The 17,833-nt window shown below is 31.9% G+C and overlaps 2 protein-coding genes across 2 annotated transcripts; one reads left to right on the top strand and one right to left on the bottom strand.

Annotated features, from left to right (window-relative positions):
• Nucleotides 1-4,886: 4,886 nt before the first annotated feature.
• On the bottom strand, nucleotides 4,887-10,148 carry LOC145198607 (uncharacterized). The gene has a single exon (XM_080074143.2). The coding sequence runs from the start codon at nucleotides 10,146-10,148 to the stop codon at nucleotides 4,887-4,889; it is 5,262 nt and encodes a 1,753-aa protein (XP_079930269.2).
• A 346-nt stretch (nucleotides 10,149-10,494) lies between these two features.
• LOC145185402 (E3 SUMO-protein ligase ZBED1-like) lies at nucleotides 10,495-12,049 on the top strand. The gene is made up of 2 exons (XM_090101010.1): nucleotides 10,495-11,628; nucleotides 12,041-12,049. Exons 1-2 carry the CDS (start codon nucleotides 10,495-10,497, stop codon nucleotides 12,047-12,049), a joined length of 1,143 nt encoding a protein of 380 aa, XP_089957136.1.
• Nucleotides 12,050-17,833: the final 5,784 nt, after the last annotated feature.

The raw sequence follows: 17,833 nt of genomic DNA on the forward strand, positions 1-17,833 counted from the left end.
TTTTTTACAAGTCAAAAGTAATCACTAGAAAAATGATCATGTGACAGCAGAAAGCAGAACACGTGAACAAAAACTGTAATGAAAAAAAGTTCAATTTCATTTTTCAGAAATTAGTTTCACAAAATGCGATTTCTGTTGTAATAAACGGATCATGTTGACAAAGAGCAGCGGAAACTCAATTTGGTGTACTAGAGCCACACTTGGAAGATTAAGATTGGATCAAGTCCAATTCCTCGTCTAAAACTACACTGTTAAAAATTTCCGTTAAAAAACGGAAAAATATTCTGTTACTTGCACGGAAAGTATCCGTATATCCATGTATGGGATGTACAGTAAGGTTGTTCACGGAAGCAAAAGTTGAATTTTCGATAAAAAAAAAAGTTTTCGAAACTCTATTTTTGTTTCGGTAAGTTCGAAATAATTTCAAACTAATTAATTTTGCATCGAAACGATTTTTTCATTTCGAAATTGTCAAACTTGCTTCGAAATATTTTTGCGATTTCGAAATTCTGAAAATATTACCGAAACGATTTTTTCATTTCGAAATTGTCAAATTTGCTTCGAAATATTTTTGCGATTTCGAAATTCTGAAAATATTACCGAAACATTTTTTCACTTTCGAAATTGTCAAATTTGCTTCGAAATATTTTTGCGATTTCGAAATTCTGAAAATATTACCGAAACGATTTTTTCATTTCGAAATTGTCAAATTTGCTTCGAAATATTTTTGCGATTTCGAAATTCTGAAAATATTACCGAAACATTTTTTCACTTTCGAAATTGTCAAACTTGCTTCGAAATATTACAGGGGTTAGAACCCTCAGGATAAGATAGGGAGTTGATATTTTGTGACGTTTTGTGGAAAAGGGAGGAGGGGGATCTGAAAAGTTTTTTGCGTGACATAATTTGCGAATGACCCCTTACATCTACAAGGTGAAATGTTTCATATTAATCATTAGCCCTCTCAAAGTGAATAAAACCTACCTACAGCAAAAGCTATTTAAGTTTTTTTGTTAACAATTTAAATTGTAAATTTTGAACATAGAATTTTATAAATTTTTATTATTGAAATTTTTACTTATTAATTATTGAATAAGAAAAATTTGAACTTCTAGTTCAAAATTAAATTCAAAACTAAAATGTGGTTAAACTATAGTTTAAACTAGTGTTGTTACGACTATTAAAGAATCAATGATATATTATATATACTAGATGTCTAACTTCGATCCGAAAAGTGAAGCCGTGGAAGCCATTATTAATTCGGGCAAAAACATGTATTTTTAACTTTTATTTCGCACGTCGGACATAGCTTTTGCCCTTATTACAAATGGCGGATTCAATTTGTAAACATAAAAAGCGGCTTCACTTTTCGTCCAATAAAATCCCGCAAGTTAGACATCTAGTATATATAGTATATCATTGTAAAGAATTCGACTGTCGACTAAATCGACTAATATATTTTCAAAAGTCGAATAAAGTCAGCTTTTGAACTTATATTAAAATTTTTGAAATTATATTTTGAACGACTAGCACTTTTTTGAAATCGACTAAGTCGACTAAAAGTCGATTTAGTCGAGTTGTGAAAGGGTGGTGGTGGTGGTGGGGGGGAATTTGATATAAGAAATAAAGTAATTTATGTTTGTTTTATATATTTTAAAATTATATAACTTAGATATTAATGAAACAAAACAATATAAACGCCACGCAGGATAAATTTTGCTAGGTCCCAATGATTTAATATTGTGAAAAAAGTCCCTTTGATTTCTTGATAAATATATAATTCTAAAATAGTAAAATAAAAGTAAATATAAGTTTTAAAGTATACTACTTAGATATGGAGGGTCTCACAATTTAATTATCCTTAGAGCCCTAGTTAAAGAACGGAACGGATCGGCACTGTATATCGGATCGGCATTGTATGCAAATATTTTTAATAATCACATGCAAAGACTGCAAAAAAAAAAAAAAAAAAAGCAACACATAACTATAAAGTTTTTTAAGTATGATAATTATTGTCATATGTTATAAAGTTGTTTAATAATGCAGGGCCGTCAAGAAAAGTCTTCAGACCATAAAAAGGTAGATCTCAAAAAGTATGCGAAAAAAACCTTTTTTAGCGAGCCCTCATTAAATGATCAGTCGTAAAGCTAGAAATACGGAAGCTAACTAACAATATTTTGGATTTAAATTAAGTGGAATATCGAAAAAAGAAATTTGTAATTTTGATTATTTATTATTTATAAAAATGCTAAAGAAATGAAAAAATATTTTAATATAGTAAAAATAGAGAAAACGTATACAAAAATAGCGTAAGATAAAAATAATATTATTTGTACTAACACACACCCAATTAATCTTTCCCAGCCTCTTTTCAGACCAAGATATTTGTACATTATTTTTAGATACTATGTTAGAACTAAGATTCGCCAAGTTACTTACTGTTAACATTACGCATTGCTAACGCGGAATTTAATTATAGTTACTATACATAATTACCGGAAGACGTTATGAAGCTACTTTCAGTATATTATAAGTTTCTCTTGAGTTACTTTTAGTTGTTCTCAAGTTACCGCAGATACCGGTACCGGTAACTAAAAGTAATTTTTTTGGAAGTTGCTGAAATCCCCGAACCCTTAATAGAACTTCAAGAGAGTAAACAAAAAACTTAGTGCCGGATTAGGAGATTGTTGGGATGGAGGGAGATACTATATTTGAATTTTTAATTTAATATGAAAGGAATGGGGGGTTAATATTTTATTCCTCTAAAAATACATTCTACATTCTATTCAACAGTTATTTGCTTTTGCAAACAAAATAAAATTAAAAAGATTTATAATGTTCAATCAAATAAAAAGATGTATAAGTACTATTATTCGACTAAATTGACTTTTAGTCGATTAGTAGAAAAGTCGATTAGATCGACTCTTAGATTTTTCAAAGTCGACTAATTTTGACTTTCGACTAGTCGACTTTTAGTCGATTTAGTCGAAGTCGATAACAACATTAGTTTAAAAACTTTTTAATTTTAAATTTGCATAACGTAAGTTTAAACTTTAGATTTAGAATTTACGGAAAAGTTCGTGCGCTTTTCCCTAAATGATAAATCACGATATTTAAAAGTTATAATATGCAATTCCCTAGACGATAATTCGTCTGACTTTTTTTCTTCGTGAACTTTGGGAAGTCAGACGAGAAAACTCTTAGGTTTAAGGACGGGGGTAATAAACTTTTTAAAAATCAATTATTAAAAATCAACTATTTTCAACCAATTATCAATCATTTTGCCAAATTTAAATAAACGTCGAATATATTTTATAAACCTGTATTTTGTACTTTCAAATTAATGTTTTTCACAGCCTGTTGGTTGGCAAACAAAACAACCTATGCCATTGCTGAGAGCTATAAAAGCTTCTTTTTGGTAATCCTTCAAAGATTTGATAAAAAATAAATCACAAATTATTTTAAAAGCTCTAAATTATCCTTTTCGTTTGTCATATTGCTTCTGAATAGCACTGATAATTTCATTAACTACATTTTGGCACAACCTTTAGTTAACCCCCCGAAACTTTACGATATTTCAATAAGATCAAAGAAAAGCCCCAGGAACATATTTGTTCTGGTAGATGATAAATTGCATTAGCGCAAAAACCAAAGTTTTCTCGTCTGACTTCCCAAAGTTCACGGGAAAAAAAAGTCAGACGAATTATCGTCTAGCAATTCCCTTAAGGCCTCTAACGCACGCATATGAAATAATTGTTGCAACGTAAACGGCTAATTACTCTCTAGTGGTTAAAAATGTAAATAAAGTTATAATAACCTCCTTAATCGCTCGATAACCTAAGTGAAGTAACATGTGTCACAAGTTTACTAATAGCATAAGTAACTAATTTATTAATATTTGTTATATGCGTACGAGTAAAAAAACTACTTGCTTTTTAGTTTGAATAAACATGTCAAAAACAAATAAGTCTGTTATTATTAGTAAGAAAGGAATAAGAAAACGAAGCTTCGTTTGGACATATTTCGAAATAGACCAAAAGAATCAAACAAAATGCAGCATATGTTATAAGATTCTACCTTACAACAGTTCGACAAGTTCAATGCAATCCCATTTATCAATTGATCATTGCATTAATTCAAAAATATCTAAAAAATCAACAATTTTACTCAACGATGACGATATATCCGATATTGAGAGCGGTAATGAGTATGGTTTTGAAGAGACTGGTCATAAAAAATTAAACAAGTTATTGGTGAACTTTATCGTTGGTACTGATCAGCCGATTTCGATAGTACGTCATCCAGATTTTGTAAATTTAGTTAGTGAGTTAAACAAAAGCTACAAAATGCCATGCATAAATACGGTGAGCAAGAAATTAATTCCATCAATTACGGACAATCTAAAATCAATTTTAATGCTAGAATTGAAGGGATGCCAATTCATTACAATTACTTGTGATGGTTGGTCATCATTGAGTAAAAACAGCTACCTTGGTGTGACTTGTCATTTTATTGACAAAAATATGATTCTGGTTGACCGAAACCTGGATCTTAGGTTTATGTCTGAAATGTGGGGAATTATTTATACTTTCCCTGAGACACTAAAGAGTCACTTTTTGAACTTGATAATATATTTTACATCTGACTGCGAATCAATATTTTACAAAATACACACTCTTTTTATACACTTTTACAATCGCGTCATTTTCACACATTTTATCCATTAACAATTAAATACCTTAACACCTAAAATATTAACACCTTCAAACACGCCTTCACACAAACACACCTTCAAACACGCCTTCACACAAACACACCTTCAAACACGCCTTGAAGACTTTATTCACGACACCCTCCCCCGATTAAAGCTGAGACTTCGGCTTTAATCAGCTATCTTCCATCTCGTCTTCCATGATGTAATTGATCTTTTGTCTTGCATCCAATTTCGCCAGTCTCGTTTCTCTTTTCAAGGTATCCTCTTCGGCTCTGGTTTCCAAATTCTCGTCCGATTCGATTTCGCTTTCTGCCCCACAACTCATTTCCAAGTCACACACCAACTGAATTGGTCGTTCAATTACATAACCATTTCCCAGTCGTATTTTAAAGCCACGAATAACTCCATCTTTCCCTTTAATGTTGTTTTCAATTCGACCGATGTTGAGAAGTGCCTTGTCCTTCACATCGTCTTTAATGAGAACCATGCTTCCGACACCTGGGAGTTTTGCATTACCTCTCTTTTCCTTTGCTTGTTGTCGTTCTTCCATTGCGTGCACGTACTCGTTCATCCATCTTTTCCTTAAGTGATTCTTACAATTTTTCACAAACTTGACTCTCCGAAGTGCACAATCGCCCCTTGTTATTAAATCAATATCTTCTTCAAGCAAGATTGCAGGTCTCCCCCTCATTAATATATTTGGCGTCAATACTTGATTATCGAATTGGTCACCTTGGTAACATAGTGGCCTATTGTTCATAGCGCATTCCACATCCAACAATACTTCTTCCAATTCAAAGAAGCTCAGGATGCCTTTACCGATTGTTTTTGACAAACTTTTCTTCATTATTCCAATTAATCTTTCAAACAAACCTCCCCACCACGGCGCTCTTGATAAATTGAACCTCCATTTTATGGCTGTAGTAGCAAGATAGTTTGCAAGATTTTCATCCTTCTTAAGTGTTAGTAACCACTTCCCTGTTGCCACAAATGTCTTTGCGTTATCACTAATCATCATTTGTGGTGGTCCTTTTCTCGCAACAAACTCCTTTAAAATTCTCTGAAATTCTCCTGCCGATAGATCATGACAAAGTCTAAGGTAGACAGCTCTTGTACATGCGCATGTAAAGAGTGCAACATAACATTTTTCGACCAACTTTTGTGGCGTTTTATATTTTAGCGGACCAGCAAAATCAACACCTGTAACCGTAAACGGTTCGATATCTTCAGTTCTAAAGCGTGGCAACATTGCTCTCGTTGGCGGTAAAAGCGGCTTCACTCTATATCTCTTACATAGATTACATTCACGAATGACCTTTTTTACGGCAAATCTCAAATTCGGTATCCAAAATCTTTCTCTTATGCTACTCATTGTATCTCCTACTCCCCCGTGTAGCGTTTTTGCGTGATGATGCTCAATAATTCTTAGAGTTAGTTGGAATCCTTTTGGTACAAATATCGGATTATACCCAGAGACTTTTCCGTGACATCTCCAAAGCTGTTTCTCATCCTGTTTAAGTTCCACATCGGACTTTATTGCAACAGCTTCTTGTAGTAACTTAATGTTCATTAACTCCGCTTCCATCATTTCCTCAGCTTTTAGCGGTCCTGTTATTTTTACTTCATTTCGACAATTGTATATAAACCTTTTTATAAAGGATGATATTCTTATGATCTTCCAATACTTGTGTTTACTCAATATTTCTTTAAATATATTATGTCCCTTTATTTCTTCAGTTGCCATACCGACGTTCTCTTTCACACTAATAGTTTCACATGATGCATTCGGGGCTTCGATTATTTCTGGTTGGATTGGCCAATTTTCCTTGTGTTTCAACCATATAGGTCCATTTAGCCACAAGCTTGATAATTTCTCAGGACTCACTCCTCTTGTTCCAAGATCACTTGGGTTTTCTTTTGTTGGGACATATAGCCATTTTACTTCTCCATTCAATAAGATCTGCTGAACTCGGTTCCTGACAAACTGTGACCAACTGCCCCTTTCCTTTAACCAGTAAAGTACCGCAGTACTGTCAATCCAATGATATACTTCAATGACATTATACTTGGTTAATGTCTTCCTAACATGATTCATTAACTTGCTCAAGGTGTGCGCTGCTACCAGCTCAAGTCTTGGAATACTAAGATCCCTCGGTGCAATCCGTGCTTTTGCTACAAGTAAGTTGCTTGTTTTTGAATATTGATGACTCACTGCAACGTAGACGCATGCACATACTGCTGATTTACTTGCGTCTGAAAATCCATGGAGCTCCATTTCAATGATTCTTCCAGACACGACACTCCGCGGAATTGAAATAGTTCTCTTGATGTTTATTGCCTTGATCCAGGTTTCCCATTCTTCTAAAAGTTCATTTGGAATTTGTTGATCCCAACCGAGTTTTAACAAGCATATTCGACTGTATAGTAATTTTCCAGTGATTAATACAGGTGCACTAAATCCCAATATGTCAAAGACACTGTTGAGAGCTGATAGCATTTTCCTTTTTGTTATTGCTCCTTTATTTCCGATAGTGATGCATGCAGTATAGTCAATCGATAGTTGATCCGATTCTTTGTTCCAAGGAATCCCAAGTATTTTTGTTGATTTAGCCTCAGCGTCGCTTTCCAGATTGCTGACGTTGCTATGCCATTTGTGCAGCTGGAACCCAGCTTCCATTAAGATTTGCGTTGATTCATTTTTAAACCTGATAAGTTCTTCTTCTGTTTCTCCACCTGCCTGTATATCATCGACATAAGTATCTTCTTCCAAAGCAAGCACCGTTTTTGGATAAATGTCCTTGTATTTTGATATATGCTTTTTAATCGTGGCGCCAAGAATGTAAGGACTTGAACTTGAACCAAAAATTACCCTTGTAAATCGTAACTCCGTTAATTCCATTTTCTTTAAGTCCTTATACCAAATTAAGCGTTGTGCGTCTCTATCCATTTCGTGTATTCTAATTTGTAGAAACGCCTTCTTCACGTCAGCTAACACGCAGAGTTTATTCATCCGATTTCGTATGAGTATGTCAAATATCAAAGGTTGCAGCGATGGTCCCACTTCTAGACAGTCATTTAATGAAGGTGATTGGGCGTCTTTCCTAGCTGAGCAATCATAAACTATTCTCATTTTCGTTGACTCAGCATTTTCTTTGATTACTGCTTGATGAGGAACGTAGTGAATAATTTCTCCCGTAGGTTTTTCTGGTGCCATTTCCAATATTCCCTCATTGATTTGTTCCATCATTATATCATTATACTGTTCTAGTTTTTTAAGTTTTTTCAATCGAGTTGTTACACTTCCCAATCTTTTAAGAGCCAGATTTCTGTTGTTTGGCAGTTGAACAATACCCTTTTTCCACGGCATTCTGGTTTCATAGTAACCTTCGCCGGTTTGATGCAGTTTTTCGCTGAAGTCTTGGTGGAACATTGACTCACTGTTTGTGTCTGATAATCCAAGTACTTCTAAACTACACATTTGCTCAAACTCATCACGACCAGTGTTCAATAAGAAACTTTTCTCAATACCAGAACAAAATTGTGTTCGTCTCCCAGAAAGAGTCCACCCCAACATAGTTAATTCTGCTCCTGGATCTTTATCCGGATTTTTTCCGAGAACTACCGGTTCCGTGGTTTTTATACGTTGATAATCAGCAGCACCGAGTATAATGTGAACAGGTTGAAGTTCGTCACTCCCTTCATCATCGCTAAATTTCAGTCTCCTTAGTCTTGCAAAATGCTTCTTAACATCCTTAATCATCGGATTGGGTAAAAAGGTGAGTGTTTCTTTTTCTGCGTTGGTGCATTCAACCTTAATTCGAAATTCCGGTATCGTTGTTGATTCTATCGTAACGTTATAGATTTCCACACGCTTGTCCACCGTTCCATAGAGCTGTTCAATACTTTTATATTCCTTTCGTGTAGGTTTCAGCTTTAGTTTCGTAATCAAGTTTGTACATATATAGGAACTTCCCGCACCCGTGTCCAACATTATCCTTGCTTTTTCACCATTTACTTTTGCAATCACTGTCGGGTGAATAGTTGTACTTGCATTTAGCACCGCTCCCATGGTTTCTTTTTTATTTTCCATTTTACCATCCATCGTTGCGTTCCCATCTTGACAAATGGACGTGTGATGTTTTTTGTTGCACTTTCTGCATCCTCTTGATTTACAATTTGCCGCCGAGTGTCCGTAACCAACGCAGTTGTAACATAATCTTTTGCTTGTTAAAATCTCCCTGCGTCTTGCAACAGTTAGCACTTTTGTACAATCCTCGCTTTTGTGATTTTGTAACCCACAGTAGATACATTCATGCTTACCACTAGTTGCCATGATTTCTTTGTCATAAAGACCGCCATTGTACTGTTTGAATGTAGTGCTTCGATGTTCATAGGACCTTGACTGCACGTTTGTGTACTTTTTATCGCCCTTTGTTTGTTCGTCGCTTGGGTTAAAAGCTGAGTTCAACGGATTCCTTTCAATGTACTTTTGCAACTTTTCGACAAGTTGCTCCAGCCCCCATTCTTCCCATCCATCATCGTTTTGTGTGAGTATTTCACGAACTGGTCCAAGTTTATCCATCAATGAATACACGAATGATTGAGCCGTTTGAAGTTTCTGCATAGTTTTCAATGTTCGTACAGTTCTCGCAAGCTTGTTGTAAAAGTCGTGAACTTCTTTGATTTTGTGCATGCTGTGTATAGCCGTCAATCCTTCCAAATCTTTAATCAATGCTTTGTGAACCCAAATATCTTTTCCGTAAGTTTCTTGTAGTATGCGTTTAGCTTCATCGTATCCCTCCAACGAATGTGGTAAACCAAGTATGTCCTCTCTGGGCTTTCCTTCGACGAGTTCCAGTAAGTAATTGAATTTGCTGATGTTTGATATGTTTGAGTTGTCGACTTCTACCGTGAATTGATTCCAAAATCGCAACCAGTCCTTATAATCGCCATTAAATTTTGTGATTGTGTACTTTTGTAGCTTGACGGATTGTTGAGTAGTTTCGTTTTCGTTTCCAAGTGATTTACGCATTGTTTCTTTCATTTTTAGTTTCTTTAGATACCATTCTTCTTCGCTTTGAAGTTTTCTCAATGAGGCTTGTTCCGCTTCTTTTTGAATCGTTAACTGCTGTTCCATGATTTGTTTTTCATACTCGAATTTTCTGACGCATTCGTTTTTGTTTATCGAATCCAACTTGTCCACCATTTTGTTTTTGATTTCAATCACTGCTTCTACTTCCATTACTGGTTTCGAAAGCCATTCTTCTACCGAATCGATGTTTTCGCCGTCGTCGAGCATTTTTCTGGTCAGCTCATCCTTTGCCATTTCAAATCTTCCCAATAAATTTGTTATTTTGTCCAGCGCTAAGATTATGCTTGATTTGTCGCCATTAATCGTGCTGCGTTCTATGCCTTTAATGTTTATTCTTATCATTTTGATTTCTCTCTGGTAAATTTGCTCTTGGTCCATTCTTTGCTAACTCGTAGGTTTCGTTCGTCCCGGCAGTAGTCGCCACCAAATAGTGTGGGGAATTATTTATACTTTCCCTGAGACACTAAAGAGTCACTTTTTGAACTTGATAATATATTTTACATCTGACTGCGAATCAATATTTTACAAAATACACACTCTTTTTATACACTTTTACAATCGCGTCATTTTCACACATTTTATCCATTAACAATTAAATACCTTAACACCTAAAATATTAACACCTTCAAACACGCCTTCACACAAACACACCTTCAAACACGCCTTGAAGACTTTATTCACGACAGAAATGAAAACAGCTGAATATTTATTTAGTACGTTAAACGAAATCTTCAGTGAATGGTCAATCAGTAATAAGATTTTTGCACTGGTTACTGACTCAGGTGCAAACATTTTCTCTGCAGTAAATAAATTTGATGATAATGTTCTTAAGATTCCATGTGCTGGTATCCGTTTGAATCTTGTGATTAACGATCTTCTGAACACGAGAGATATAAAAGTAAAAAAACTAAAAAATGGGTCAAAGCGTTACGAAGTAAAAGATTACGACGGTAATGGAAAATTAATTAATAAAGAAATTACGGAAAGTGAAGTTAAAGAAATTGCAAAAATTAACGAAGGCAAATTGGAAATCGCCAAGGTAATTTCATCCTGCAGGCACATTGTTGGTTTATTTAAGCATTCGGAGATGTTACAAAAAAAGTTAAGAGAAATTCAAGAAACACTTCGATATGAAACTAAAATAAAGTTAGTACAGGATATAGCTATTCGCTGGAATAGCCAATTCGATATGATTGAATCTATATTAACTAATAAAACTGCGTTGGATATGATAAGCATCGAATACCAAAATATAAAAGACTCTCTTCCCACTGCTAATGAATTTAAGGTGCTGGAGGATTTATGTGATTTGTTACACCCAATTAAAGAGCTAACAAAACTTTTTAGCGGAAAGAAATATGTTACAGTAACATTTCTGTTTCCAACATTGTATTCTCTACTAAATGGAATACTTGAATCGCAACCCATTTTTACAGAACTAGTTAAGACTTTTCAAAAGGAATTGTTAAGGTCTCTAAAAGGGCGTTTTAAATACATTTTTGCTAATGACTTTTTCTTAGCAGCTACTTTTCTTGATTTCAAGTTTCGTAAATTTGAGTTTATCAAAAGTGATGTCGATAGACATGAATGCATTACAAAGGCAAAAATGTTTATAAAAACATTTTATGAAATGCATCTAAAAGAATCCGAAGAAATTGATATAACAATTGAAACAAATTGTTTAAATAACACTTTAAACTCATCAAACAGCTCAACTGACAATATCATAAAAACATTTCAGCAATCGTCAACGCCACCGTTTGCAAATACTAATACTTTAGTTAACAACAAAAGACGAAAGCCAATTAACTTAATTGAACTAGTAACAGATAAATCATGTTTTAATTTAATTGAAAACAATGATAAACTTGAAAAAGAAATAAACGATTACAGTCTGCAATACTTTCAGAGCTACGAAAATAGTGCCACCGAATTTTTCCAAGCAAATCAAAAATTGTTTCCGATTTTGACACAAATTGCACGGGTAATATTTTCAGTTCCAGCGACATCGGTGCCATCAGAATGCTTATTTAGTTCAACCGGTTTAATAGATACGGAGCTGCGGAACCGGCTTGCGCCGAGCTTATTGAAGCAGTTAGTTTTTATTAAAGAAAACAAATAATAAAAAACAATTCTTTATCAAATAATGTTTTGTTAAAAGAGTTCGAATTGAACTTCTTAGTAATTTAAAACACTTGTATTCTTTTTTGTTTATCTGATGAAATTTTTTACAGACAGCTTAATTAATGACAAGTTGTTTTCTTTCCAGTCTTTATTTTCTTTTCCAGTCTGGAAAAAACACCAGTATTCAATCATTGCGCTAGTAGGTGTCACTTGGTGGGGTGGAAATAAAATTTTTGCGAAGTAAAAAATAAGGTTCTTGTTTTTTGAAAACACGTGTTTTACAACACATTTTTGGCCATTATGGATGGTAAAATTTAAAAAAAAAAAAAAATAGCTGTTTTTTATTTTATTTTAATCAAAATAATCAAAATTAATAAATAATCAAAATTATAATTTTTCTTTTTGATGACAATAAATATAAATTTATTGTCATCAAAAAGAAAAAATCATAATTTTGATTATTAAAAAAAAAACAACTCGTTTTCAGTTGTGTGCCACCTTATATTTACCAAAATAGTATTATTTTGTCATATATACACATATATATATAATATATATTTTGCCAATATATACATATTATATATAATAAAAGGTCTACCTGCCGAAACACCCCGTGGTAAATTATTTAGGCACCCGGTTATTTTAATATTAAAATATAAGGTATTAAAATTACTTTTTGGAATAATTTTAAATTTACAAAATTATTTTTCTTTGTTCTTGAAATTAAATAAACTTTTCGAAATCTAATTTTGTTTTCGAAATTAATTTTGCTTATCATATATTGTTTGGTTTTTTTCGAAATTATTTTCACATTTCGAAATTCTGTTTTTTCTTTCGAAATTAGTTTCACTTTTCGAAATTCTGTTTTTTCTTTCGAAATTAATTTCACTTTTCGAAATACACTTTTTTTTTTCGAAGTTAATTTCACTTTTCGAAATTCTGTTTTTTCTTTCGAAACTAATTTCACTTTACGAAATACACTTTTTTTTTTCGAAGTTAATTTCACATTTCGAAATTCTGTTTTTTCTTTCGAAATTAATTTCACTTTTCGAAGTGCAATTTTTTATTTCGAAATTAATTTCACATTTCGAAATTCCTTTTTTATTTCCGAAATTAATTTGGCTAGTTCGATTATTTTCATAAGTTTTTATAGATTTCGAAAAAAAAGAAGTATTTCGGTACCGTTTTAATCGAAAATTTTCGAAATTTACTATTTCGATAATGAACCCTAATGTACAGATACATTATGTACGGAAATTCTCCGTATCTGCGGCCAAATTTTCAAATACGGAAGTTTCCGTTGTATTAATAACTGCAGTTATAATCAACATGTTAAACCGCCATAAGTGATGATTTTTCAAACTTATATTTGGGTACACATTTAGCTTCAAAAAGAAATAGAAATATTTATAAAAGTTGACAATTGCATCTTCTTCTTCTTCGATTATTTACTGAAAAATTTGTAATGCTTTTATCAAAAGTTGGATTTCATTCTAGATATAATATTTATAACATAACTTTTTATAAAATATAATAATATTGTATATTAATTTATATAAATATTATATATATATATATATATATATATATATATATATATATATATATATATATATATATATATATATATATATATATATATATATATATATATACTGATGTATTATCAACTCCAGGGATATTAAATTAATTATTTTTAATTATTTTGTGTTTAGCAAAAATATTAGTAATAAAGAGAGATATAGTGGTTTTGTAACAATTTTTAGCTTAAGCAAGAAAAAGTTAATTTTCAAACATTCTTAGAATAATGAAATGTTATTTCATAAATTTAGTTTTTTTTTTAGCGATGATTTAGGACCAGATGGGTTAAAGTTATTAATTTTCTGTTATAAAATATTCATTTTTCATTATATTATAATATATAACAATGGTATATAAAATAAGTAAAATAACTTAGTATAAAAAATTTAAAATTTTATTTTTTAAATGGTTTTATAATAAATCAAAATAAATTTTTATTAAAGATTAGAAAAGAACATTTAGATTGTTAAAATGTTTATTAGAATGAATAATTGTTATTAGAGTTAAAATAGAGTTTTAAACTTTTTCTTAATTTATCTGCTGCTCAAAAAATCATCGTATTATTTGGTAGGTAAATTTAGTAATTGATTATTAGAATTTGATTTCAAAGAAGTTCTAAAGATTTTTATTTACTTAATAATATAAAAAAATCTAATTTTCTAATTTTAATTTAAATCTAATTTAGTACTGGCACCAACAATGGTAAAAAATTGGCCTTCGCTAAATCAGTCATATAGAGTAACAACTTTAAAGTAATCAATCATTGCACACAATGAGTTTTTTTTTAAATTTATTACTTTATTAAATATTAAAATGTTTCCTTACTCAAAAACTCATGCATTTTTATTTTTAGTTGATTCGAAATGGATAAGAAAGGAAATACTATATTTTTTTGCATTTGAGTTGATTTATTTATATTTTACGAAACTAATATATATATATTAGATAAAAATAAATTTTTATGTACTGTGGGGTGCAAAAAAAAGCCACACTGATATTTTTTCTTGATTTCAAGTATAAATTGTATAATCAAGCAAAACAAAAAAAATTGGATGTGGCAGTGAAAAATTCAGGAAAGAAGAGGTATGCATATATATAAACTAAAATTTATATAACAAAAATCATTAGAGATACAGAATAATATGGGCACATTTAATATTTTAGAAAACAGCAAACGGATATAGAAATTGGACGAATTATTGAAGCTGCTGACCGAGGAGAGTCTCATAGAAGCTATGTAGAGCGTTTTAAACTCCACTATTAGCAGATTGGTGAAGAAATACAAACAAAATGGTACAACTGAAAGCTCTATTGGATCAGGGAGAAAACCTAAAACTTCAAAAAAGGAAGATCGCTACATTCTTAATGTTGTCAAAAAAGATTGTAAAATCACATGTAGTGAGATAAAACTAGATTTGAACCTTACTAATATCTCAAAGTGGATAATATCTCATCGAATAAAAGTATCAGGTGAATTTTTTTCTGGAAAGCAAATAAAAAAACCATTTGTTAGTGAAATCAATCGCAAAAAAAGATTAAAGTGGTGCATTGAGCACAAAGATTGGACATGTGAACAATAGGCTAAAGTTATTTGGAGCGACGGGTCTCCTTTCATCTTGTTTTATAATGGTCGACCTCACTGTTGGAAATTAATTGGGGAAAATTCAACCCCCAAACATGAAACGCAACCATTTAACATGACAAAAAGGTCAATGTGTGGGGTTGTTTTAGTGCACACAAAGTTGGACAACTTTACCGGGTGAAAGACACCATGGACCAGCATTTGTATCACAAAATCTTAGTTAATCAACTTGGACCAAGTGTAAAAGAATTTTTTCCTAATGGTGACTACATCTTTCAACAGGATAACGATCCCAAACATACAGCACGGTTGAATAAGAGATATCTAGAATCTAAATTGATACCAGTTATGTCTTGGCCAGCACAGTCTCCTGATTTAAATCCAATTGAAAACCTATAGTCTATATTGGATAAAAAGTTGAAAGATCGTAGGGCAACAAATGAAGATAAACTGTTCCAAACTCTTCTTGTTGGTTGGAATGCTTTGCCAAATGACTTATTAAAAAGGCATGTAGATAGTATGCCTTCTAGATGCGCAGAAGTCATAAAAAACAAAGTGTGGCCAATTAAGTACTTATACAACTAAAACTTGAAAAATACTTCACAAATCCTAATTTCTTTTTATTATATGCAATATAGAATAATGTCAAAAGCATTTCTATCAAAATTGTCTTATATCACTTTTATTATATGAGTTTGAGACATTTTTTATTGCTTTTTTTTTATTAAAAAATTGAGTGTGGCTTTTTTTTTGCACCCCACTGTAAATTTATATAGGATTATGTAATATAATTATATTATTATGTACTAATACTTTATTAACTATTTTTTTTATTTTTTATTTGAAGTTGTTTATTTACAAATTGATTATTTAATCACGGAAAATTTAATATTTTATTGTAAATCAAAAATGATTTGTTTTAGATAATATTTTCGATAACATTCAATCTATTTTACATTTAAAATGTTCACTTTTTAAATTTTCATATGAACAACATTCCTTTCATTTACGAAAACTATACGGCAGTTGAGTTGCCACAACCTTTCTGTTGTTTAACGGGGAAAACGCATTGATTTTCAACGGAAATTTCAGTTTATATGCGGAAAATTTCCGGCAGCTGCGATGACAAAACCTCCCGTTATTTAACGGAAATAAACGGAAAAAACCCATTGTATTTAAACGGAAATATCCGTTTATTTACAGAATTTCCGTTTACATGTGATGGGTTTTTCCGTAAAATAACGGGAAGTTTTGTCATCGTAGCTGCCGGAAATTTTCCGTAGAAAACGCGATATTTTTTTAACAGTGTACCAGACCACTTTGAAATCAAACTGGTAAACTATGTCCTACAAAAAAGCATGTTTGGAATTTTTGTTCAGGAAAAAAAAAACATTTTAAATAATATGCTGAGTAAAATTTATACAAAACAACTATTTAGAATTTAAACAATAATCGCGCAAAAGGTATATATATAAAATCCGAACATACCACTCCACCTAAGAATCGGCTATTTTTTCAAGCTACGTTATTGAAACATGATTTTTTGCGAAAGTCAAAAAGAGATTTTGCTGTTCGGCATTGGTGCGCATTAATTCGAAAAGTTCCACAATACTTTTATATGCTGTATAAAGTTTTGTAGAAGAACGGAAAATTCATTAGGCTATGAATTAGGAACGTGTAGAAGTCTGGTTGTCGGTTGAGTTTGAGCAAATATAAATGCTGCAAAAGGTATAAAATCTATTTAATCATGTGATCTGTTAAACATAAAACTTACAATTACAGCTACTGTAAATTGTCATGAACTTATAATTATTCATCTAGGATTTACCGTGGACAAATCCAAATTATGTGGAATCAAATATTCATAGCAGAGACATCGTATCTGGGTTTCAAGGATGTGGTATAGCCAGTGAACGACCGAAACTTCAGCCGAAACCTTAACCGAAATTTGAGTGAAATCGAAGCCGAAACCGAAACAAGACGAAACTTGAAAAACAACTTAATGCCAAAATAACATGAAATAACTATTTTACACATATTTAAATGATCAGTATGTAACATGGTTAGGGCCAATTCATGGCAAAAAAAAGGTAAAATTCATGGCATCATTGTTAAAAAATGCCATGAATTCTCGTTACAAGCGGGGACAGAAGAAAATTACAGTAAAAAAATTCCTATGAAAGCTTTGAATTTAATTCTTGTCCTTTTCTTATTTCACAAAAAAACCACGGAAAATCATGGCAAATGCACGGAATTCATGAATTCCTTGACTCGGTGAATTTTTATTGGCCCTAAAAATAAAAAGTAGAACATGTGAAGACGTGTTAAGATTTTAAATTTACTTCTAGATTAATTTGAGAATCATGCTTTTTTATGAAGTTTGAAGACGATTCTAATGTTGCTCAGATGCAGTTACCTCAACCGCCAGCATCAGGTCCAGCTACAAATCCTCGTCCGGGTGGTTCTGGAACTCAATCAAGACCAACTGGTCCAACTGGCTCGGCTCTACGCCAATCTTTGCTGAAGTTCAAAAACACTTCACGTCGCCACCATTCAAATAAATTCTTATGAGAAAGTTAAAACTTTATACTGAATTAAATGTTCTTCATGATACAAAGCTTTCTAATTTAAATTTATGAATACTTATTTGACTGAAAATGAAAAAATTTCATTTAAAACATCATTTATTTTAGGTAAGTAAAATTTAAATCGTTAAAGCTCGTTCGTGATTGGAATCGTT

The sequence above is a fragment of the Hydra viridissima genome, unplaced genomic scaffold (genome assembly GCF_058129835.1).
Source record: "Hydra viridissima isolate aposymbiotic clone 2 unplaced genomic scaffold, HvirCarnegie_v1 scaffold_10, whole genome shotgun sequence".
Taxonomy (NCBI): Eukaryota; Metazoa; Cnidaria; class Hydrozoa; order Anthoathecata; family Hydridae; genus Hydra; species Hydra viridissima.